This window comes from Pelophylax lessonae, assembly GCF_965119305.1.
Source record: "Pelophylax lessonae genome assembly, chromosome: 5".
Lineage (NCBI taxonomy): Eukaryota > Metazoa > Chordata > Amphibia > Anura > Ranidae > Pelophylax > Pelophylax lessonae.
Window position 1 is genome coordinate 381,432,786 of NC_138772.1, and position 26,714 is coordinate 381,459,499.

At 43.7% G+C, this 26,714-nt stretch overlaps 1 protein-coding gene across 1 annotated transcript in view; it reads left to right on the forward strand.

The window, feature by feature from the left end:
• AFG3L2 (AFG3 like matrix AAA peptidase subunit 2) overlaps positions 1-26,714 on the forward strand; it is an 84,802-nt gene that overhangs the window by 35,119 nt on the left and 22,969 nt on the right. The window contains exons 6-12 of the mRNA XM_082258303.1: positions 1,830-1,904; positions 4,681-4,805; positions 6,341-6,611; positions 19,306-19,443; positions 21,594-21,747; positions 23,949-24,056; positions 24,143-24,268. Coding sequence (XP_082114429.1) covers positions 1,830-1,904; positions 4,681-4,805; positions 6,341-6,611; positions 19,306-19,443; positions 21,594-21,747; positions 23,949-24,056; positions 24,143-24,268 — 997 coding nt within the window. The remainder of the gene's footprint in view (positions 1-1,829; positions 1,905-4,680; positions 4,806-6,340; positions 6,612-19,305; positions 19,444-21,593; positions 21,748-23,948; positions 24,057-24,142; positions 24,269-26,714) is intronic.

Below are 26,714 nucleotides of genomic sequence, written 5' to 3' on the forward strand. Positions count from 1 at the left end.
CATCCCCAACGTCAAACATGGAGGTGGAAACATTATGCTTTGAGGGTGGTTTTCTGCTAAGGGGACAAGACCATTTCATCGCATCAAAAAGATGATGGAGGGAGCCATGTACCGTCAAATCTTGGGTGAGAACCTCCTTACCTCAGCCAGGGCATTGAAAAAGGTTCATAAATGGGTATTCCTGCATGCCAATTACCCAAAACGAACCACCAAGGCAACAAAGGAGTGGCACGAGAAGAAGCACAATAAGGTCCTGGAGTGGCCTAGCCAGTCCCCAGACCTTAATCCTATAGAAAATATGTGGACGGAGCTGAAGGTTTGAATTACCAAATGTCAGCCTCGAAACCTTAATGACTACTTGGAGAGGCTTTGAACAGAGCAGCAAAACAAAATCCCTCCTGAGATGAGTGCAAACCTAGTGGCCAACTACAAGAAACGTCTGACCTCTGCGATTGCCAGCAAGGGTTCAAATACTTATTTCACTTGTTTAAAATGCAAATCAATTTAGAACTTTTTTTTTTTTAAATGGGTTTTTCTGGATTTTTTTTTTCTGTCTCTCACTGGTAAAATAAACCTACCATTAAAGTTAGACTGATAATTTCTTTGAAATGATTGCTCCTAAGAGCTTTACAAGCTTTGTTTTGTCCACCCTTTTTTAATTTCACCTAAAGAATCTGAAGGCAAACATCTGAAAAATCATGATGCTTTGTGACATGGGGCACCCTGTATTAAGAGTTTGGTAAAAATAAAAAGTTTTATATAAATGGTAAAGAAATTAAATAAAACCACATTGTAACATCTATAGGGCTCCTATTTGCAGCCCTCTACCTATAATGGTCAGTTACTCTTTAAAAGGTAACTCCATTTTCCTGAAAAAAATGAAAGCAAATAAAAAGAAAATAATGCCATGCTACACCACCCATTGTAATTTTAATGTTAACAAAAATTTCCTTTCCTTTTCAATCTGCACCCTCTTTACATTTCGGTTAAAGTCAATGCAGTATGGCAACCTGAAGTCCTTCTGTACACAGTTGGTCTACAGAACTTTTGTAGAAATGTAATTTCCTGCTAGTGTGATTGGCTTACTGATTTTGTCATAATTCTGCACCAAGATACAAATGAAATTTGAAGGCATCCTCTGCAAAAGGAATTATATTTTTGGTAAGACACTCTAAGGGTTAATTGATTTCAAAAGGATGCAAACACTACAACTTTCCTCATCGGAACACTGTAAGTGCACCAACTGATTACAATGAGCACAGACACCCTAATTTGGGAACCAGTCTTCCAAGGACATCTTTAAGCACACAGATTTTTCTTAAAGTTGCATTCCAGCCTAACACAAACTAGTATTAAATATGTCTCCTCCCCTCTTCTGCTACCTATACTGCCCAACCTGTGGCTGGAATTTTACTTTAAGAACAGTAACAGCAGGTAGGACTGTGCTACAAAATTTTGTTAAAATCCTTGCGATGAACACCCAAATCACCCAGAGGGGATTTTTCTTAACCTAAATGGAGTTACTAGTCAAATGCTTAATTGGCGTCAGGACAAGGAAGATGTAATTACTTGGTGAGTTTAGGTCTGCTCTAATTGCCATTTATTTTTTAGTTATGAAGCTATTTCTCCCTTCACCATCTGCATCCTTCATAAATACGTAATTTGTATATTATTAATCCTAGATGGATTTCTCCCATCTGTAAACCATGTTCATGTGACTACACTTGTTCTCTGCTCCTTCTTGGGTGTTGCCCCATACCATGTTCCTATTTGTAACGGATTGTGCACAAATGCAATTTAATGATACGAGTGCTTTCTATTGTATATAGGTGGATCGACTTCAAGTAGTGAATAAGCGCTATGTACGAGTTATCCTTCCATCTCACAAGACACCTTGGGAAGGGGTAATTTTACTTTTTCGACGTGAATTTGTAAAATATAATAAATATAATATTGTTGAAGCGGAATATTTAAAAATACGTTCATCCTGTTGGATTGATGGCAAATATCAGTATAGTAATGAAGGTTTTGGTGCAGCATATCCTCACTTAAATTTTCAGAACTTCAACACAGGAGGCATAGACTTGCAGAAAAGTCACACAGCTCACTTCTTATAGTCCCATATTCCTGCCATTCATGAGATCTACATTCCAGTATACACATCTCACTTTAAAACATCCGATGCCACCAGAGTGACCTGCACTTAAGAACACATACCTCACTATCCATTATCTATGCCACCAGTGGGTCTGCACAAAGGCACGCCAATCTCTCTTCTCAGTATCCTTGCTAACAGTGAGACCTACATTTAACCTCAATTTTCAGTAAGTATGTCACTAGTAAGTTCTGCACTCCAGCACACATGCCTCAATGTACAGTATCCATGCCATCTGTGAGATTTGCACTCCACCACACATACCTCATTTCCCACTTATTTCATTTCCTATGCTGCTAGTGGGACCTGCACTTTTAGGGAAACATACCTCACTCTCCAGTATCTATGCAATCAGTGGATCTGAACACTGGCACCTATACCTCACTTTCACAGTATCTATGCCACCAGTAAGACCAAATACTCCAGCACACACCCCTCACTCTTCAGTATGCTCCCAGTGAGGTCTTCAGTCCATCTCACATTTCTCACTCCACAGCACGTGTAAACACAAGGCCCATGGGCCAATTCTGGTCCGCCACGCCATTTAATGTAGGCCCTCGCACCTGCAGAAGCGGCACCCCCCTAGTCTCATCCCCACGTTGTCTCAGCAGTTGTCAGCGAGAGGAGGGCAGAACTCTGCTATGTCCTGCACTGCTCACTGCAGCCACAGACGGGCTAATCTTTGCCCCTCGTCTCAGCATTTAGCAGCAGAGAGGAGGGCAGAACTCCTACAGATCCAGCGCCTCTCTGTGCATCCACAGCACCCCCTCGTCTCTGCCTCTCCTGGTCTCAGCATTTAACAGAATCCAGCAGCATCTGATTCTAGTCTTCCCCTGCTCCTCCTCCAGACCCTGAAATTTCTGCTTCCCAGCTCCGCCCCAGCTTAATTCTGGCTGCAGCACAGAGTAAGGCGGGTGCACTGTGATGTAAAAGAGGGTGGGGGCCTCTTGACTTCTAAAGTTGGGGAGGATGTGGGGTGCTCTGGACATCTTATAACTATTATGAGAATAATACAAGTCTAAGCCAGTTGAAAAGCAGGGTCATACACCGCTGGTATCATCCACAAGAAACTTAATTGGAGACTGCTCAGACAGAACACCATGGCAGAACCATGTTCTGTCTGAGCAGTCTCCAAAAAAGTTTCTTGTGGATGATACCAGTGGTATGCAACCATCCTTTTCAGACTTGCATCATCTGCTAAAGGAGTGGGAGTGGGCTCCCTGATGGTCTGCACCTGCTCTTCACAGCTTAGGTCCTAAGTTATTACTAAAACCAATAATAATTGATTGCAGAGGCAATTATTTAATAAGATAAAGAGTAGATACATTTTATATAGTCTTACAGATCCAACTGGTCATTTAAGGGAAACCATAATGCTTATGCGGCCTGAGAACAACTCTGGGCTACAGTATCTATGCCACCAGTGTGATCTGCCTTCCAGCACACATACCTCACTTCCGACACGCCTAATTTCCTATTCTTCCAGTGAGATCTGTACTTAAGCACACATACCTCATTCCCAGTATCCATGTCCCCAGTGCGAACTGCACCCCAGCACACACCTCTCACTTCACTTTCTATGCTGGCAGTGAGCGTTGCACTTCAGCGCGCACACCTCCCTTCCCAGTACCCTTGCTCCTACTGAGATTGGCTCTCTAGCGCACATACCTCACTTTATTGTATCCATGCCACCAGTGAGATCTGCATACCTCACTTCCCAGTTTCCATGTTGCCAATAAGATCTGCACTCCATTACCTATGCCTCTCTCCCCATTATCCGTGCTGCCAATGAGATTTGTACTCTAGTAACATCACACTATAACCAATCCTACACATGAACTTATTTCTTTCTCTGCACCAGCTTGTGATTTTGTCTGGGAAGCAGCCTTGTATGATTTACTGCCTTTGCTTACCCTTCTCTTTCCTGTATCACCCTTCTAAAGTAAGCTTGCAGTCCCTGCAAGGAATACGTGGGGTTCTCATTCTAATACTAGGCCCTATGAAAGTTAGTAATGTGTCTTTTTATAAGAGCTGTTTTGTTGACTAGAAACATTTATAAAGGCCTAGTTCACCTTTACCAAAAACCTGCTTTTGCAGGTAAGGGCTGTAGATCAAAACAAACTGTACCGCTTTGACCAAAGTAGAATAATGTTCCTGCTATAGGTGTGGGACGTTTTTATGTACCTCCCAAAGCCTGGCTTAAAAATTCCCAGGGATTGTGTCATCCCCATCCTGTCTTGTTGCTAGGATGTTGCTACGAAACCCCCTGCTGTTTTATTTACCTCCGCCATCACAGGAGGCTTTGTTTAGGCTTCAGGAGGTATGTAAATGGCATTATCCAACTTTGGGCAAAGCTGCTCAGTTTGTTTTTATTTACAGACACCCCTTACCTTACCTAAGCATTTTTCTGGCAAAGGTCAACTATGCCTTAAGTCTAGCAATTCTATTAAAATAAAAGTGGCCTTATCTGTTCAGTTGGTGATATGTTGTACTTTTTGTTTTTGTTTTTTTGTTTCTGTTTATAGAAAACTGTCTGGTTTAATATTGGCAGTGTGGACACTTTTGAGAGGAATTTGGAAACAGTACAGCAAGAACTTGGAATAGAGCCAGAGAAGAGAGTACCTGTGGTGTACAAAATTGAGGGTGATGGGTAAGCTTTAAAGTCTAGTTTTTATGCTGCATTTATGTTCATGTTTTTAAACCGAAAATGTGAAATTTGTCCACAAGATTGCTCCCTGCCACTACTCCTGACTGATGGAGGCATTCCCACCCAAGATCCCCACTAATTGGGGAAATGCTTTCCTATTTTGTATTTGGACATAGACTCTATATGGTAGATTACAAATTATGATTCTTTTGTAGCTGGAGCCAAGCACATGAACATTTTTGCTCAGGACAATCCTGTGTGAAGTCCAACTAAGGTTCCAAAGGTTTTGCCAAAGCATTTATTGGTCCTTCCAGTTTTTATTTATATATATATATATTTTTCCATTCCCCACCCACCCCATGCCCAGGCTATTGTTTGCGCAACTTCTCTTGCTGCTCTCTTCTTGCCCTGCCAGTACCTCCTTCTGGGACTTCCCCGTAAACATTTATTTAAAAGTTGCTTCCTTTAGCTTTACAATCTACATTACATTACTGGTGTCCAGTAACTGGTCCAAAGGTTAGTACTGTGACAAACACTTTGCTTCCACAAGTGAGGTCTCACATTTGACCCATTAGTACTCCACCTTACATGGGACAGCAGAAAAGCTTTTTGAAAGCACTAAATGCTTCTCATATTAAAGATTTTCCACTAGATGTTCCAAACGTCCATTTCTTTGGACCTGCATGGTCCTCTGCAGGTATTTCCATGTTTTCTAGCTAGGGAAAACACTCTATGTAGATCAGTGTTAATTTCGTCGACTAAAACCGACTAAAACGTTTTCGTCGACTAAATTAACACAATTTTAGTCGACTAAAATACGACTAAAAATAAAACAATTCAGATGACTAAAATACAACTAAAACTAAAATGGCATTTTAGTCTTAAGACTAAAATACGACTAAAACTAAAATGGCATTTTACTCAAAAGACTATAACTAAAACGAAATCGAAATTTGCGTCCAAAATGAACACTGGTGCATGCTCAAAGCTTAATACCATAAATAATAACATATTAGATTTTTCACTCCAGGACCAGCAGTAGTATATAATGAGTTTGGAAATTGTAGAGAAATGCTTAAATAATGCATTACAAATTACAATTGAACTAGACCCATTCAATTTATTGATGACTAAAATGAGTTGTAGTCGACTAAAATGTAGGACGTTTTAGTCGACTAAAATGTAGGACGTTTTAGTCGACTAAAATGTAGGACGTTTTAGTCGACTAAAATGTAGGACGTTTTAGCCGACTAGAGTTTTAGTCGACTAAATACGACTGAAACTAAAACACTTGCAGAAGACTAAAATGGGACTAAAACTAAATTGAAATTTGCTGCCAAAATTAACACTGCTGTAGATGGGTTCATGAATATCCTCACAGCCTCCTAAAGACTTTTGATCAGGAAGGCAACCTCTTTCTGTGAACTTCATTCATTGCAACTTTTTAATTCCTTTTAATTGGAGTAAGCATGCAGTTACTATCTAACGGGGTTTAACAGTAGTGATTTCAGGTTTAATGTATTTGTTTTTTTTTCTAGAACCTTTCTTCTGAATATGCTTCCAACTGTCCTCATCCTTGGCATCCTTTTCTATATCATGAGAAGAGGAGCTGCTGGTGCAAGAGGAGGTCGAGGTATGGGGGGGCTCTTCTCTGTCGGAGAGACAACTGCTAAAATACTCAAGGATGAAATTGATGTCAAGTTTAAGGATGTGGCAGGATGTGAGGAGGCAAAACTTGAGATTATGGAATTTGTAAACTTCCTTAAAAATCCAAAACAATATCAAGATCTAGGGGCAAAAATACCAAAGGTAATGTAGTATATTTAAGTTTTTTTTTTTTTCATTTCTCCTTATTGTTTTAAACTTCTAGAAATTTGCACAATGTTATGATCACTCAGATCACATGGTTCTTTAAAATTTTATATAATTTTTAAGTTTTATTATTCTACTTTACACCTACGGTAAATGGCCAGGCATCATCCCAGGAAATACACCACTAGGTAGAAATTCCCTTCTTTGCTCACTTCAGAACAGCTTATCCTTTCCTCCCGGGGAGTGTTAATGGACTTGGATCTATCAGGATTTGGATGGCCACTGCCCTGGACCTGTTGAGCATTCTATATTGCATTGAACTGCTGTACCAAGAGTGAGTGCTAAGTACAGAGCCCAGTTCCAAAGCCACCAATACAGGCTGGCCCCACATCTTCCATACGGCGGGGTCCTAGGTGAGATACTGCCGAGGGATGACCGATCCAGAAGCTGCGATCTTATTGATTCAATGGTGTTAGTGCAGCTAGGTGGTGAAATGATTTTTCCATAAGAAGAGGTAAGGAAAGTCTTCAATCTTCCAGTATAATTTGAAATCATAAGCCATGAACCTTCTGTCAGTAGAGAGAAGGTTGTCCATCACCTAAGAACACTAGCAAAAAGATGAAGACTGCTGGGAGTGGCAGGGCTTTTCTAACCGCTTTATTTGCCGTTGTCCTCACCTAAAGGTGGCAGCATATAACCCATGGTCAAGATTTAAAGGAGGCTGTGTCTAGACCTTCTACATAGGATACAACAATAAACTTTGATCTGGACAAAAATGTTAAAGCTGGTGCACTCATGTCTTTCTTGTCCATTGAGGGACACAGGAATTCTTAAGACTTTCGGATTTTACTGCTGCCTACAAGACCAATGGACTTCTTTGCCATTGGCCAGCATGGGATAAATTCAACCATAATCATCATGCCTTTAGCTAGGAAGGCTTCTGCCTGTAAGGTTCATATCCAACATGGAAGTCTTGGGGCTTCCACGCTATGATTTTCTCCATTGGAAAAATCCTCTCCTTCCTGAAGCTGAATGTAGACCAGAGTTTGGCTCGCAACACTTTCAAGGGTCTGGTTTCTTTCAAGTCTGTCTTGTTTCAGAGACTTCTGGTCTTTCACTCCTTAATTTATTTATTTGTGCAGGGGGTTTCCAATGTAAATTCCCCTGTGACTCACAGGTATATGAATCTGGTGGCCTTATCCTTGTTTTGCAAATGGACACGGTGGGCTTGGGGCCCCTGGACTTCCTTAACTTGTCTATGGTAGTTTTTGCCTTTCACCTCAACCAACATTGCTTTCCTGCCTCTCTGTCCAGTCTGGTTCAGCAGAAGGAAATTTCCCTCCATTGTCTGAATTTGATTTGAGTTCTGTATCTCAGACATTGTTTCTTCAGGAAGACCGCTTCGGTTTGTACACAGGCTTCTATCTCCACCATCTTTAGGTGATTAGAGTAGGCCATCACACAAACTTCTGCTCTTAAGGATCGGGTTCCACCATTTTCTGTCAAAATTCATTCTACTAGATGAGTGAGTGCTTCCTGCTCTTTTCGACATTATGCAGGTTTTCCAGTTTTCAAGGCTACCACCTGGTCTACTGTGTTTAGAAAAACCCCCCAAAAAAACAAAGTATTTTTATAGGCAAAATCATAAAAATGCATATATGATACATTCTATCACTAGTGTAAACAAAGCAGTCTGTTTTCTCTTTCATTCATTGACGGACACAGCTACTGCTCTTCTTAACCATTGTGTTATACTGCCCCCTACAGGAGTAGGTCACTAGGCAGAAAAAAGTCTGGCTACGCTTATGGGCAGTCCCAGGGGGTATACTCCCTCTCTCTGCTATAGGTACACATTTCTTTTCCCTGCCTAGTCAGAAGTAAGGATCTAGTTCCTTGCTGGGATCTCTGGTCCTTGCAAATTTTTTATTTTTATTTTTTTTCAATTATAAATTTTATTAAGGGTTTAAAGTAGGGTTGTACAAAAAAAGATAACGACATAGTCATGCAAGTAACAGGAAAAATAAATAAAGACAAAAACAATTTCTTACATAAGCAACTAGAACCCACAAATACCTAGTGGTCCAGACCTCGTGTCATATATTACCTTACGGCTAACTCTATCTTCTCCCGCTATCCCACTACGGCATAATCTTCAAAACATAACCTAAAGAACACAACCTCTCTCCATCCTATCTTTTTTCTACTTTTCTACATACGGAAAAAAAAAAAAAAAAACCCCAACACACACAAAAAACCCCCCAAAAATAAAACACAGAAGGGGGGGAGGTGGGGAAGGAAAAAAAAAAAGGGGGGGGAGGGGGGGGGGAGTCCTTTCCTGCACCTGCCGGACTAACAGTCAGTTAGCTCAAGAGTCCATCATACCATCACAAGAATATCGGTCTACATTTCATAACCCTAAGATGGTTGTCCCTTCACCCAAGAGAATAAACATATTCCATGCATCCCACGTCTCAGTATAACTCTCCTTTTTATGTTGAGCTGTTAATATCAGATCCTATATTCTATTTATTGCCTTGACTTTCCGTATCCAACACGCTATTGTTGGAGGTGTTTGCTTTTTCCAGCTGAGAGGAATACAGGATCTAGCCGCATTCGAGAGATGGCATAATATAGATTTTCTGTATCTTTTCACCTGTACGTTAGTTAATTGTAAAAGAAAAAATGCCGGATCTTCTAAGATCTCATCTGTACATTTTTGCATAATCTCTCTTCCTCCAAACAACGCCAACATCGATCAGAATTATTAGTCAATATTCTATGTAACTTATACATTTTTTTTTTTTTTTTTTTTTCTCCTGTTGTGGTTTTTTTTTTTTTTTTCCTGCGAGATTTACAATCAACTGCCGGACTCGGCGAAGGGCTGGATAATCTAGATCCAGTGGTCACCCCAGTCTGGCCAGCGAGCACGCTCGGACCACAGCTCCGCGCTAGGTTGGCCGCGACACAGCCTCACCGGACGCCTGCGAGTTAAACTCCTCGTGAGGTCGCATTTGACAGAGTCTCGGCCCGAGTCGCAGCTTTCCTCCTTGCCGACAGCCCCTTATTTTGATGGTGAAGGGTTCTGTCTGGATTGGTGCCCGTCTGGTTCCCAGTTTGGTGAGTAGCTGTCGTCCCCCCCCCCCTCTCTCTCCCTTGAGGGTTTTGGGGTGGGCGTGGCCCCCTCCAAGGGACGGTTGGACCCCCAGTTTCCCCTCCTTCCTGTCAGGCACCCCCCTCATCTGTCCCCCCCTTATGCTGGGGCTGTGTGGGTGGTCCGGCGTTTTGCTGGCGATGGGGGGTGCGCCGCCGGTGATCGGATGATCGACTGTGCGGGGAGGGGGCTGCACTTGGGGGCTCCTGCTAGGGCCCGCAGTCCAGCCTGGGCCTGTCCTTTGAAGCCTAGGGATTCCTCCTGGGTCCCACGTGGTGCCGCCATTTTGTTGTAGCCTTGTGCTGACATGCACGGTGGCCATGTTTGTGTAGTCCGGCAGCCATTTTGTGGTGGTTTGCCAAAGAAAACAGCGGCGGCCATGTCTGTGGAGCCTTCTCGGCAGCATTTTTGGCAGTAGGAGCCCCTCCTCATCCCCTGGTGCTGACTCCTGGACCCTTTCATTTCCTGATTGCCACTCTTGCAGTGTAGATTCTCCTGGTGACTGCGGTGCCTGGTTTATGCGGGGTGGTGAGTCTCTGGTGGGGTCCTCTCCCTCTCTGCTGAAGATCGATTGGTGCTCTGTGACTGGCAACCAGGTGGGCTGCTAGATCAGTGGGGGTTGTCCCTTAGCAGTGCTTTTACAATTTTGTGGGGTCCCCCTGGTGACTCATGGAGCCTTTGGAGCACCCCCCCCCCCCCCACCTGATACCCTCCTCTGAGGCTGCAGGGCCCCCTGGGGCCCATCTATGCATCGAGGCATTGACGGCGGTCCTGGAGTCCTTTGTGTCCCGGATGAAGGTGGCTTTTGGGCAATGGGCTGGCAAAAAGAGCCCCCCGCCTTCCCCTGCCTCATCTGTCTTATCAGATCCTGAATCAAATTCGGCCACCGCGGACGTGGGTCACCCTGCTGGGTCTGCGACCACGCACCCTGAATCCTCAATTAGCGAGGATAATTCCTCCTCTTCTGCAACTGCGTATGAAAAGGCGCTGGTGGACGCATTGATTTTAGCTGTGCATGAGACCTTAAAGATGGTGGTCGCAGCTGCGACAGAGGGGCAGGTTCCCTTTGGCACTCGCAAATTATCCAGAGCAGAAAAGGTGTTCCCTTTACCCTCCTGTTTGGACAGAATTGTCACTAAAGAGTGGGTATGACCAAAGCGTCCCCTTGGGGTCCCTAAGCGATTTGCTAGACGATACCCCTATGAGGAGTCCCTTCTTAAGAAGTGGACTGTTCCACCAATGGTGGACCCTCCGGTTTCCAGGTTAAATAAGGCAACCATGATTCCGCTTGAAGTGTCCCCGGCCTTTAAGGACCCAGCTGACAGGAAGGCGGAGGCTGTGGCCCGCAATATATACTTGCTGGCTGGTTTGTCACTGAGGCCGATATTCATCATTGCCCTGGTGTCGCCAGACTCTGACCAAATGGGCTAGGCTTTTGTGCCGTGACCTGGAGAGGAAGTAGCTCCTTCCTGCCTTTGCTGAGCTGGCGGACCAGCTGGTCCAGGGGCTGCAGTTTATCTGTGATGCCTCCTTTGGATGCGGCTCGGCTCTCTGTTTTTGACAATGGTCCTACGGCTTTTCTTTTGGGTCAAATGCTGGTCTGCGGACTAGACTTCTAAAAAAGGCTTGACTGATCTTCCCTTTCAAGGAGATCGCCTGTTTGGTGCTACCCTGGATGACATCATTAAAGGTCTCACGGGGGGGGGGGGGTAGAGTACCTTTCTTTCGCAGGCCACTAAGGGCAAGGATGCTCGTTGCTCATAAGAAGTTTTTTGGCAATTACCCTTTTGGTCTCGCCTCTGCTCCTCGGGTATTCACAAAAGTGTTTGTCCCCAGTGCTGGCAATGGGGGATCGCAGTACTGGACTACTTTGAGGACCTCCTTCTGCAAGCAGTGTCTCCTACTGCTCTGGTGGAAAACCTGGAAATCACCAGCTTGAGGGAGTTTCGCTAGATTCTGAATTTTCAGAATCTGCTCTGGTCTGTCCACAGAGCAGGACTATCTGGGTCTGACTCTGGACTTCGGCCTTAGCCAGAGCGCTCCTTCCTCTGGACAAACTCCAGGCTGCAATTCGTCTCCTGCTGTCCAGCAGATGGTCATCCCTCCAGACTTGCATGCGGGTGCTGGGCCTGATGGTGTCTACCTTTTTTGGGGCGGTTCCCTTTGCACAGTTCCATACGAGGTCCCTACAAGGGGAGATTCTGGCCAAATGGGACAAGAATTTGCAGTCTCTGGACAATTCGATCCGGCTGAGCCATTTTTCCATTGTCCAAATTGTCCATATCAGGGACCCCTGAGGAAAGAGTCCCTGATATAGTGGCTTTGTTCTCTGGTGCTTTAGCTTGGCAAATCCTTCCTCCCCTTGTATTGGACAGTGGTCACCACAGATGCCAGCCTGTCCGGCTGGGGAGTCGTCCTCGGGGAAAAAATTCTGCTCAGGGGATCTGAACACTGGAAGAGTCCAGACTACTGATCAATGTCTTGGAACTCCAAGCGATCAGACTGTGCCTGGAACATTGAACGAATCGTCTTCAGGGATGTCCAGTGTGCATTCAATTGAACAATGCCACGGCCGTGCCTTATGTCAATCACCAGGGGGGAACAAGAAGTGTCCTGGCAGCTCTGGAGGTAGCCGGCATTCTAAGGTGGGCAGAACGGTTCGTTCCTGCCCCCTCCGCCGTACACATTCCTGGGGTGGAAAACTGTCAGGCAGATTACCTCAGCTGGCAGGCGTTGGACCAAGGTGAGTAGTCCCTTTATCCGGAGGTGTTTCAGCAGTTGCGTCTCCAGTGGGGCATCTCCGAAGTGGATCTGTTGGTGTCCTGGCTCAACAGAAAGGTGCAGAGGTTTGTAGCTCAGTCACGGGATCCTGTGGCGGACGCCACAGATGTGCTGGTGGCCCCATGGGGTCAGTATCGTCTGATTTACGCCTTCCCTCCTCTCAAGCTTCTGCCAAGAATTCTATGCAGGATCGAGGCAGAAGGGATTCAGGTCATCTTAGTGGCCCTGGACTGGCCTCGCCGGGCTTGGTACAATCTGAGGCAGCTGGTCGCCAATGTTCTTTGGAAGCTTCCTCTCGGGCAGAATCTGCTGTCCCAAGGACCGATCTTCCATGCTGCTTTGGTCGCTGGCTTTGACTGCTTGGCTGTTGAGTGCCAGGTGTTGATGGATAGAGGTTTGTCTGGATCAGTGATTCGCACACTACTGAAGGCTAAGAAGTCTACTTCTAGGAAGATCTACCAGCGTACGTGGAAAGCGTACATTGCGTAGTTTGAGTCTCTTGGGGTTCATCCTTTCTCTTTTTCAGTGGCTCGGATCTTGACCTTCCTTCAACAGAGGGTTGAACAGAAACTGGCTTTGAGTACTATCAAGGGACACGTGTCGGTCTTCTTTCAACGGCCCTTGGCCTCATACTCCCTGGTGTGTACTTTTCTTCAGGGAGTTCAGCACATGACCCCTCCAGTGCGGTTCTGTAGCAGCCTTGGGACCTCAGTTTGGTGCTCTCAGTCCTCCAGAAGCCTCCTTTTGAGAATCTTCGGGAGATTCCCCTGCTTACGCTGTCCCAGAAGGTGGCCTTCAGCTCTGAGCGCAGGGTATCGGAATTGGCGGCGTTATCCTGTCGTTAACTTTACTTGATTCACAGTGATAAGGTGGTTCTTCACCCATGTCCGTCGTTCAGGTTGTCTCTGATTTTCATTTGAATAAAGACATTGTGTTGTCGGGCAATTAGGGTGTACCTGTCAGCTACGAGGTCTTTTTAAGTCAGACTCGAAAGGGTTGTTAGCTTCCTCTGCGATCATTTCAATATGGATCAGACTGTGATTCAGGCCTATTCCGTCAAGGGTCAGGTTCCTCCTTTCCCTGTCAAGGCACACTACTCAGGCGCTCCGTGCCTTCTGTCATCAGGCGGCCACCTGGTTGTTGAGCACACTTTCACAAAGTTCTATAAAGTGGATATAAGAACCAATTGTGTACTCCCCTAGGGGTGGGACTTTATAGGCAACTCAAAATTATAAAAAAAATCTTTTTTTCTCGTTCATAAATTTTATTAATATATACAAAAAAAGAGAACATACAAAAAATGCAATAGATGCATAGTAAAAGTTGTCAGAACTAATGGATAAAATATGCAAATACACTCAACCATCTACTCCAGATTTATCCAACGTTTCGAGGTAATAAACCTCTTTCTCAGGGATTGTGCTGGAGGTTGTTAGTTCTGTAGATATTGAGAATAGCATATATGTCACATAAGACAACAAGAGAATGCAACTTTTTAGACATGTTCTAATCATGCGAATAAAGCCATGAATCAGTTATAAATAAGAATACACTTACATGATTTCTTAGCATATGAGCATATATAGTAGTTTTGCCGCTGTTTAAAAACAGGGAATTTGTAGAACACCCACAGAGAGCAGTGGTTCTTGCAACTGACGTCTATATGAATATAGATCAATATAATGCAGGAAGAGGGTAGAGCAGGTAAGTTGTGCGTCCCAGACATAGATGTCACAACTGGAGTCCAACTGTGCTTAGCCGGTCGGGTAGGGACCAATCACATCTGACTGAAAGAATATGTATAGTAGATGTGTGTTAACACTTAAATGTTCTGTTTATATGTCAGGCAAGATATGACAAGACAGATAAATATGTAGGGAGCAGGGTCCAATACGTGTGTTACAATTACTCATTGGTCAAGTTCAAATATTGTTGCAAATTGTTTCAAAAACACTCCAAAAAATGAGGAGAGAAAAAAAGCAAGTGATCTCTTAAAATTGTCCAAAGCAGAGTCCAACAAGGTATCCCAGCTTTGTTTGGCCAATAGCGAAGTATTGAACACACCGAGTCCCATCTGAGCATCAGATACTGAGCGGATCAATGATGATCAGTGGATTTCTCCCAGTGAATAAACATTGCTCCCAATAAATATAAGGGTAAAAAGTAAGTGAAAAAACCGAAATCATATAGTTGTAATAAACGAACCTTGGATGGTAACTGTCAGGCAGCCCTCTCCCAGCGGTGGATGTCACAAATGATCCACGCTGGGAGTTGCATATAAAGGCAGAGAATGTGACCGGTGAGAGCAATCAATATGATTGCTCACCACCCGCCGCCAGCTATGGGCTCCCTGGGCGGCGCTCGCCAGGCCCGCCCCCCGTGACCCTCGACGCGCCCAGGAAGTGCGTCATAACGAGGGGCGGGAGCGTAGCCGGCAGGGCATCCGCCGGAAGTGAGGTGGACACCAAGATTGGTGTCAGCAGGATATGCCCTGACCTCCGGGAATAGTCGGGGCCACATGCAGGGGTCCCGATCACCGTGCCGGGTTGGACAAATATCTCCGGGGCGCACAAGAGAACCTGGATTAATTAAAGGAGAAAAACAATTATATTGGAACTACATGAGAATAATATTTATATGTAATGTAGTGCATAAGGCAACCAAAACAGTTTATTCCTATAACGATGCACATGATCATACACTATCTCATGAAATAGACATTGTACTTAAAGAACAAATAACAGAATTCTTTTTTTGTTTTTATTTCGGGAAGTAAAAGAAGGAATGCTCTGTGGGTGGTACATATCCCCGCTTTTTTACATAGATAAGCGACATAGACAATTTGAACATAGAGGGCAAGAGAATATACAATGGCTTATAAGTAGATGATCGATATAAGACAAGTCACCAAATAAAACTAAGATGATGTCAAAGATTGAGACACGCATTGGCTGGGGGGGCACCAGAGCCAATGGAAGATGTTTTACTTTTCCATACCACCTGAATCAAAACCCTCCAAAAAGGGTCTAAACGAAATTAAATCGTTGAGACCTGGGGGTTCTGTTGCCTTTAGAAAATGGATCCACCTCAGCTCCAGTTGGAGGAGGCGCTTGTTCCAATCGCCCCCCCCTGGAGCTGGGGTGGACGCGATCCAAGGCCAAAAATTTGACCTTTGGAAATTTGCCAAAGTGTACTGAAGATACGTGACGGCCCAAGGGTAACTCGGGGTCACATTTGCGCATGCTTCTTATATGTTGGTACATTCGTCTCCAAAATTCAAGTTTTGTCTTGCCAACATAGAAGCATTTGCAATCGCACAACAGCAAGTAGACAATTCCATTGGTACGGCAATTTGCAAAATGTCTTGCCTTAAATTTAATGCCGTTTGGAAGAATAGGGTTTTGTTCAGTATACATAAATTTGCAATAATGGCATGAACTGCACATATAGGTGCCTTTATGTTTACATGGGTTGAATTCAGACTGTACTTTAAGTTCACTTCAAACTAATTTATCTTTAAGAGCCGGAGCTTGCCTGTAGGTGATTTGAGGCCTCTGGGGAAGATGTGGACTCAAAGTCGGATCTAGGGCCAATATATGCCAATATTTAGTGACAATTTTGCGCAGGTCCTGGTGTTGTTGAGAGTAACCTGTGATTATTCTTAAGACGTTGTCAGTTTTCGATGTTTTGGGGGCTAAGAGTTGTTCTCTATTACTTGTTAAGGCCTTTTTATAGGCTGACTTGAGACGTTTATGGGAATAACCCCTTGATTCCTTCTGTAAAATAGTTTATTACCTTTTTCATCTTGCCAGTAGGTCTGTTATTTTTCAACTTCCTTTTAACTGCTTACTTACCGCACTATAGCCAAAAGACGGCTACAGCACGGCTCTGTTCCAGGAGGGCGTTCATTGACATTCCCCCTGGGGAGTGCATCCGACGTTTTCTGTAATCGCTGTGTCCTTCAGACACAGCCGGTCACAGTTTAAGGTATAGGGCCAATTACACCAGCCCCTTACCAGGTGATCAGCAGTGTCTGGTTATCGGCAGTACTTTCCTCATGCACGGTCACAGCATGAGGAAAGCAGAGCTGTTAACCGTTCAATGTCACAGGGAACACGTACAGATAAGCAGGGCACTGATCATCAGTGCCCCATCAACGCAGCCTGTCGGTGCTTATCAGTGCAACCTCATCACCGCACATCAGTGAAGGCGAAAAATTACTTATTTGCAAATTGTTATAACCAGAACTTAAAAAAAAAAAATGTGTCTAACTACTTACCCACTTCTGGACTGGAAGATTTTCCCCCCTAATGACTAGGCTATTTTTTGCAATTGGCACTGCGTTATTTTAACGGACAATTGCCACACATGTCCTTTTTTTGCCACAAATAGAGCTTTCTTTTGGTGGTATTTGATTACCTGTGTAAATTATATATATATATATATATATATATATATATATATATATATATATATATATATATTTTTTTTTTTTTTTTTTTTTTTTCTGAGCTATAAACAGCGACAATTCTAAAAAAAAAAAAAAAAAAAACATTTTTCACTTTCTGCTATATAACATTCCCAAAAAAATTAAAAGATCACATTTTAGGCAAATTTGTGTTCTACTACATATTTTTGGTAAAAAAAAATCACAATAAGCACATTTTGATTGGTTTGCACAAAAGTTATCACGTCTCCAAACTAGGGGAAAGATTTGTAATTTTTTATTTATTTTCTTTTTACTAGTATTGGTTGTGATCAGCGCTTTTTAGCGGGACTGCGACATTGCGGAAGACCGGACCCCTAACTGATATTTTTGACACTTTTTGGGGGCACCAGTGACATTACTACAATAATCAGTGTCAAAAATATGCACTGTTACTGTAATAATGACACTGGCAGGGAATGGGGTTAACCTAGTGGCGATCAAAGGGTTAAATGTGAGCCTAGAGGGTGTTTTCTAACTGTGGGGGGGGGAGGGCTTGTGAAACCAACAGAGACAGGTGTTCCTAAAATGGGAGGAACACAGGAGCCCTGTATTGATTCCTGAGAGAACAGCAGTCTGCTGTGTTTACAACAGCAGACCACCGTTTTTTCTTCACGGGGAGCAATTGCGGGTGCCTGGCGGCAATCACGGCGTCCGGGCCTCGTGGATTTGCTTTCCAGCTGGTGAGTGGGCGCATACAGGTACGGCAATTTGCGGGAATCTGCCTACCTGCTGCCGTATAACTGCAGTGGCTGGTCGGGAAGTGGTTAAAAAGTGTAAGCTGGAGTTAGGCTTTATTTTGTTTACTTTAATTTAGTCACTCAGGTAAAGTTCATCTAAATCTACAGTTAATCTAACATTGCCCTTGCCAGACAAGGCTGCTATCCAAAAGTGTCTGTTTCTCCTCCATAGAGGAGCCACCCTAAGACAGGAATTATTACTGGCCAGGTGAAAATAAGACCTAAAAAAAAAATAAACTAGCTGCTCTATTGCTTTTACAAGCAACGGGAGGAGACGTACCCTTCAACCGCCCCTCTTCCCCAGCCCTCCCCCGCCGCCTTCCTTGACTTTGTCGGGCCCTCTCACTCCACCGGGATCGGCTTTGATTGGTAACCCCGAAGCGATGACTTGACCTAGATGTAAACCGCGTCATTTTTAAAAACTCAAAAGCATTCGAAAACTCTGATATTGGTGTGAATTAAATGCAGAGGGATTTGAGGCCTTATAGATACGTTATCTATAAATAATATTTAAAAGTGATCACATTTTCTTTTTTTCTTAGTGTGTAAAAAAAAAAAAATGAAATGTCCTGACAAAAAAAAAGTATTGGTACATGTGAACAATAAGTGCCAGAAAAAGCCTTGACCTTAAGTGGTTAAAGTTGCTTACCTGCCTGCCTAGCAATTTACTGAGCTGGCCAGAACCAGCTCTTGAGGGAGTCTATTCTACATTTTCACAGCTCTTACTGTTAAGAAACCTTTCCGTATTTGGAGAGTAAATCTCTTCTCCTCTGGACATAAGGCATGCTCACTTGTCCTCTGTGATGACCTTAAAGTGAATAACTCAACACCAAGTTCACTTTTTGGACCACTTATGTATTTATACATATTGAACCAATCCATGTATGACCAACAGAGAGCCTTTTAGCATCTTTTGTTTGTTACAATAAAGTCTATTCAGTAATGTTCCACAATGATAAAGGGGTGCAAGAAACGATTACAGTAGAATTTAAGGATAAACCTAGGCAGTCTTACAAAATGCTCCCATTCCCCCTCCTAACCTCTATGCTGAGTAACCTGTGAAAGAAAGATGTATATACTTACCCATTTTGAGCCTGCTCCACGCTTGTCACGTGATGCGGCTCTCCCGTTGTCAGTCAGTGGTGGCAGCAGGGGAGAGGAGAGTGAGCAGACAACAGATGGGCCATATGAGCTTATGAGTGATGTTTTTCTGCTATGGGCTTTACCAGCCATTGTTTAGTGCTTCCCCCCCCCCCCCCCCCCATGCAGCCAGCCGCTAGCTGACACAGGGGATCCTGGGACCAGACCAGAGCGGGAGAGTAATAGGTAAGTATGTACATCTTTCTTTAAAAATGTTAGTCGGACAGGGAGAGCATTTTTAAGGCTAGTTTTGTTTAGTCTGGAATTCTACTTTGGGTACAGCTACATATATTAGTGATAATGTCATTGGTGTAAATACATTTGACATGCTGCAGATTTGTTTGCATCATACCTTTTTAGATTGGTTGGTTAATGTGTTTTATGAATTCCCAGGGTGCAATTCTTACCGGTCCTCCTGGCACAGGAAAAACACTGTTGGCAAAAGCTACAGCTGGCGAAGCCAGTGTCCCATTCATTACAGTCAACGGCTCAGAATTTCTTGAGATGTTTGTTGGTGTAGGCCCAGCACGAGTAAGTCTGTTATATAACCAAACATTACTGTGTACATTATATGCAAAGAATTATGCAGTCTCTCCCTCATCCTGCTAATTGGCTAGTGAATAAATATTAGCACACTACTGACTCAGTGTCCAGTCTGCATACTGGCTGTGGTGCCGGTGTAGCATGGATGTATGAATCGCATATCTAGCTGAATAGATTTACTAGTCCTTTGGCATGGAAAATAATCAATAAACAAAACATGCATTTCAACTGTGTGTTTAGCTTCTTGCCTGGATTTCGGTTTTACCTTTTTATACAGGTTCATGTATTTAAACACAGCAAAATATTTTTTTGGGGGGAGGGGATAATGCATCCATATCCCTTTTTTTTTTTTTTTTAACTGCCTCCTTTTGATGTTCAGTACTTTTTTTTTCCTTGCATAAATACTTGCAACGGTTACTGATTCCCATGTGAATTACTTCAGAATATGCGTATTTGGGATTCATTAAATTTCCAAATATTCAGTATTAAAGAACAAAAATCAGTAAATTATTTTAAATGCGAGCTGCAAATGTCCCTATAATGAGGTTTATAACCCACGTGCTCGGATTATAACCATAACCATTTTTGTTTAATTAAAGGGGTGGGAATCCTTTTTGAGATCAGAACATTAGAGAGAACATTTTGTAACTTACAGACATCTCTACTATATCCCTGCCCAGTATGAATTCTAATTGCAGTATGTGGACATGATCCTATGGCTGGCCAAGAAGCCAATGCACTAGTACAAAGCATTAACTGAGGGTTAATAAGAGGCTAAAATAGTGTAAAGGCCCATACACACATATGAGACTAGCATGCAACAAAAAAAGGATGAAAATTCATCCGATAATCTGATCGTGTATAAAAGGCTTTCGTTTTTTTTTTTGTGGTTTGTTTTTTACACATAATAGTCATTTATAAATGAAAGCTACAGCTATAGTTTTCATTCATAATTGAAGGCAGATCTGGACCAAGCTGCCATTCTAACAAATATAGTTGTATATTACACAGAGAGAACAGCTCTCCCTATGTATTCATCAGAGCTCTGTCACAGCTGTTATCTCTGGTATTTATTCTGATGCAGTATGGACAGCTGTCTCTGACAAAGGAGCTCTGCTGGTTACAAATGGTGATTATACAGGCTGGGCTTTCCTTGTGTAATCTGCAAGACTGTAGGAAGTGTCCTACAGCCCCCATTCACATTGGCGCAATTTGACATGCGATTTATCAGGTCAAATCCCATTACAAATTGCAGCCTATTGCGGGCAATGGCACCATCCCAATCATTGCGACGCCGATTTTGCGGCGCCACAACAATTTCCAAAAGTAGTTCCTGCACTACTTTTTGGCGACTTCAGGGGTGACTTCAACAGACATCTGTGCATGAACCCGCACAGATGTCTTTAAAGTCACCCCCGAAGTAGGACTATAATGCAGCTTTGAAATCCTGAAAGTTCAGATGAAGTCGCACAATTTCAAAGCTGTGTTCAATGTGAACGAGGGCTAAGCCTGGGTTTACACTAGTGCAATGCGGCACATCACATGTGATTTGCACAGGAATTGCACCGCATTCCTGTGCAAATCACATGCAATTTCTGTGCATCTATTCAATTTGTATGGCTCAAATCGCACTGCTTCTGCACAAAAAAGGTGCAGGACCCCTCTTCTCTCTTTTTTTTTTTTTTATATATATTGTCTGAACTGGAATATGATTGCATGGGTGTTCACACCCATGCTATCTATATCAGGCAAATTTACTACATTGTGCAACCTGCGTTTGGGGTGTCATTCATTTTTATTGGCACCCGCAGCAGATCGAATGAACACAATACTATTGCTATGTGGTGCAATGTGGTGAATTATCTTGTGCATTTTCTGCATTGCACTAGTGTAAATCTAGGCTCAAACTTGTGGCTCTTAATCATCAGGATATTGTCTGGATTTGGGGGGCCCCTAGGGTAAATGGAAATTTTAATGTAAAGATATATGCAGGCATTCCATTGTTTACTGTCAAAGTACTCCTCCCAGTTTGATACATTTTAAGGAGGTTTCTGAAATGTCTTACATTGTCTGTCTTATTCCATATCTTCATGGCTCCATTGGTTCATTAGAAATTTTTTTGGCACTTACTATTCCAGGTAAGAGACTTGTTTAGCATGGCCAGAAAACATGCTCCCTGCATTCTCTTCATAGATGAGATTGATGCTGTTGGTCGGAAGAGAGGGCGAGGGAACTTTGGAGGTCAAAATGAACAAGAAAACACATTGAATCAACTCTTGGTGGAAATGGATGGTAAGTCATTCAACAACATTTTGCTTACCTGACAAAATTTACAAATCTAGAAGTGACATACTTGATAGTGGTATTAAACCCAAAACCAAAAAATGTAATCCATTGCAGCTTATCAATCATTGGATGGGGTGGCTGCGTTCGTTTTTTCTTTTTTGGCTTTTTCCCCTCTGTTTAACACATCTCCTGTATTTTACTGACACCACTCTGGAAGAATGAGCACATGGGGCACAGCAGACAGTAGCATTGCCAGAGGGGGAGGGGCGGGAGTGAGTGTTAGATTTATTAGCAGATTTAAAAACTGTAACTAATAAAGCCAAAATCCAGCTCACACTTTGTAACCAGTTGCAGCAAACAGTTTTTTCCCTTTTTGTAGTTAGGGTTTGAGATGAATAAAATGTAATAATTTTAACCACCGCTGCCACCGTTGGTTTGTCTTTTCCTTGTAAGCAGATACACTATATTGTCAAAAGTATTGTGAAACTTGCCGTTACATGCACATAAACTTTAATGGCATCCCAGTCTTATTTCCAGAAGCGCAATTGTGAGGTGTGGACGAGAAGGCTTGGCTCGCAGTCTCCGCTCATAATTCATTCCAAAGATGTTCTATTAGGTTGAGATCAGGACTCTATGCAAGCCAGTCAAGTTCCTCCACCCCAAACTCGCTCTTTCAAACCTTGCTTTGTGCACTGGTCCAAATCATTTGGTGGAGGGGGGGATTATGGTGTGAGGTTATGTTTCAGGGGTTAGGCTTGGCCCCTTAGTTCCAGTGAAGGGAACTCTTCACTGGCGTCGGCATACCAAGACATTTTTTCCAACTTTGTGGGAAAAGTTTTGGGATGGCCCCTTCCTGTTCCAACAGGACTGCACACCACTGCACAAACAAGGTCCATAAAGACATGGATGAGCAAGTTTTGGGTGGAGGAACTTGATTGGCCTGCACAGAAACCTGATCTCAACCCGATAGAACACCTTTGGGATGAATTGGGAGCAGTGACTGCGAGCCAGGCTTTCTCGTCCAACATTAGTGCCTGACCCCACAAATGCGCTTCTGGAAAAATGGTCAAAAATTCCCATAGACACACTCCTAAACCTTGTGGACAGCCTTTCAAGAAGAGTTGAAGCTGTTATAGCTGGAAAGGGTGGGCCAACTCTATATTGAACCCTACAGACTAAGACTGGGATGCCATTAAAGTTAATGTGCGTGTAAAGGCAGGTGTCCCAATACTTTTAACAATATAGTATATTTGCTTACAGGGATGAGACAAACCAACGGTGGCAGGGGTGGTTAAAATGATCACATTTTATTCATGTCTCAATACTTTTGACAATATAGTGTACATTTTGATTAATCATTTTTTTTAAAACCGACTTACTGGGCTGATCACCAGATGAAAGTAGAAGAAACAAAGCTAAAAAAGAAAATGAATGCAGATATCACATCCTAAGATTTTTAAGCTGCAGTAGAATAAATGTCTGCTTTTGTGTTTAATACTGCCTAAAATCTAAAAAAAAAAAATGCAATGTATTGCAGCTTACCAATCATTAGATGTGGTGGCTGCATCCGTTTTTTTCTTTTTTAAGGCTTTTTTTCCCTCTATATTCTTCTGGTGTTCTGACCACACTGACTGTGTTGATGGGGAACTCAAGCATTTTTTATTTCCTGCACCCCATGGCTGCATAAAGGAAAACTCTGTCTATGGCCTGCCAAACTAAACTCCAGCTAACACTTTAGAAGTAATTATAGAAAACCGTTATATTTTCTTTTTGGAATAAAGATTTTACATAAATGAATTAAAATTGACCATTGTAAGCACCCCTGTCAGTGTTAAATTGTTTTTCTCAACCCTCTGACTGAAACTTTGTCTCGACAGTTTGGTCTGTTAAAGAAAGTTGAAAAATAAGACTTACTGGCTGAAAAGAGGCAAGAAAGCCTAAAAAAAGAAAACAAATGCTTCCATCACATCTAAGAATCAGTAAGCTGCAAGTTGAAGTGGTTATAAAGCCTAAACATTTTTTACCCCCCAGTGTGCAACTTTGGATAGATAATTGAATAATTAAGTTTAGTATAAATTTCAGACCAAGAAGAAATCCTGTTGTTTACTGTACACCTATAAATATGTGAAAGACGACTGATTACTGATATGTAGAACTGTAATGTACCTTGCATTTTCTATATTTATGTGCTGTGTTTCTCTCTTTAGGTTTTAATACAACAACAAATGTAGTTGTGTTAGCTGGCACAAACAGACCTGATATTTTGGATCCAGCTTTATTGCGACCTGGTCGGTTCGACAGGCAGATATATATTGGTGAGGCTTATGACAGTTAAGTGTATATATCTATTTTTAACATCGGAATCTTACTAACTACTATACTCACTCTATTTCTCAAACAGGGCCGCCAGATATAAAAGGCAGAGCATCTATATTTAAGGTTCACCTGCGGCCTTTGAAGTTGGATAATACTTTAGATAAAGAAGCTCTCTCAAGGAAAATGGCTGCTTTAACACCAGGGTTCTCCGGTAAGAGAGAAAAAAATATATAAAGCCAATAATATGGGCATTGTGCTGTTTGACATGTCTATCATGCATGTACCAGGGTTCGTACGGTCCTGGAAATCCTGGAAAAGTCATGGAAAATTTGTAAACCCCACTAGGTTTTGGAAAAGTCATGGAATATGAATCAGAACTCACCACTGTGGAGGAGCGGATGTTTAATTATTTTATTCCACATATTTAATTTGGTGTAAGCGTCTATGTCCTTCCAGGTCCGCGGTTTGCCTTACTGTCACTTGCCAGCAGCAGCCGCAGCCGAGGAGATGAACCAATCAGGCAGCGGGGAGGGACGGCCGCGGTTTGCCCTGAGACTGTGACTGGCCAGCAGCAGCCAGGAGATTACAACCAATCACGCAGCAGAAGCGCATATTCACTGGAGGGCGGGCTGGCCGCATGAACGTGATGACGGGGGGGTGCGGTAACCAGAACGGTTAAAAGCCTTTAGGCTCCTTTCACAAGGTCTGCTCCTTTCACAGGACTCCATGCTGCTCAGCGGGGGATCGATACACTGATCCCTGCTGAGCAGGCGGGTGACAGCTCCCTCTCCGCTCTGTGTGCGGAGAGGGAAGTGTCAGAGCCCCACTGCTCTCTATGGGGAATCGAATGAGAGCGAACCGCCTGTTCGCTCTCATCCGATCCACTAGACAAATGGAAAATAGGGTTTCCATCCGTCCGGATTTCGCAGATGGCAGCGGGTGTCAGCGAAGATGTCTCCGCTGATATCCGCTGCTCCATAGGGATGTATTGAAAATGACAGGCGGATCTGATCGGATCGTTCGTGTGAAAGGACTCTTACGGTTTACCAGCATTACACAAGAGGCCTGGCACTAGCATTATTGCTCTTGCTCTGATGATGCCTCACATGGTTGGTGCAATTACCATTTACATATGCATGCAGGACCTACATGCACGTGACCACAGGGGGACAGGCGCTTTAAAATTTCTCTTTTGTTCATTGACGGACACTGCTCCTGATCATCTTAACCATTGGGTTATACTGCCCCCTACAGGAGTAGGACACTAGGCAGTCCAAAAGTCTGGCTACGCCTATTGACAGTCCAAGGGGGTATGCTCCCTCTCTCTGCTATAGGTACTCCAGTTTTTTTCTGCCTAGTCAGGAGTAAGGACCTAGTTCCTTGCTGGGATCTCTGGTTCTGTCAATTTTTTATGTTTTAGATAGAGTTTTTTTTTTTTTTTTTCTCCTGGTCTTTTTCCTGTGAGATCTACAATCAACTGCCGGACTGGGCGACGAGCTGGCCTGCGAGTTAAACACCTCGCAAGGTCGCATACGACCGGGTCTCTGCATTTCCCCTGGCCGAAAGCCTCCCATTTAGATGGAGAGGTGGCTCTGTCTGAAATGGTGACCGCCTAGTTCCTGTTATGGTAAGTAACTGTGGTCCCCCTCTCCCCCTGGAGGGTTTTGGGGTGGATGTGGGCCCCTCCATGGGACGGTCGGACCCCTGTGTTCTCCTCTTTCCCTCATCGGTCTGGTGGTCCCTGTGTGCCATCTCACCCCCTCCACTTTTTTGCTGGGGCTGAGGGGTGGTCTGGTCCACCTTCTGGGGTGGGTGCTTTGCTGGCGATGGGGGTGCGCCTAGGAATCCCCCCTGGGTCCATGGCATTCTAGTGGTGCTGCCATTTTGTTGTAGCCTGTGTGCTTAATGCACACGGCCATGTTGGTGTAGTCCGGCGGCCATTTTGCAGTGGTTTACCATTGAAAATAGTGGGGGCTATGACGGTGAAGCCCTTTGGGTGACGATTTTAGCAGGTGGGAGCCCTTCCTCATCCCCTGGTGCTGACTCCTGGATCCTTTTATTTCCTGATCGCCGCACGTGGAAAGCAGATTATCCTGGTGGCTGCAGGTGCCGGTTTCTGCTGGGTGATGAATCTGGTGGGGTCCTCTCCCTCTCTGCTGGAGATCGATTGGTGCTCTGTCACTGGTGACCGAGTGGTGCTGCCAGAACCGTGGGGGTGTCCTTTAGCAGTGTTTTTACACTTTTTTTTTTTTATTTTTTATGTGGGGTCCCCTAATGACTCATGGAGTTTTTGGAGAACATTTCCCCACCTGATCCCCTCTCAGAGGCTACGGGGCCCTCCGGTTCCCAACCATCCATTTATGCACTGACTGCGGTCCTGGAGCCCTTTTTGGTCCCGTGTGGAGATGATCTTTGGGTGACGGGCTAGCAAAAAGCACCCCCCCCCCTGCCTTCCACCGCTTCATCAGATCCTGAATCTGATTCAGCTGCCGTGGAGGTGGGTCACTCTGCTGGGTCTGCAACCACGCACCCTTAGTTCTCAGATAGTGAGGATGATTCCTCCACTCCTGTAGCTGCGCATGAAAAGGCATTGGTGGATGCACTGGCTGAAGGTGCGCAGAGGCGTCAGTTCCCTTTTGGCACTCACAAGCCTCCTA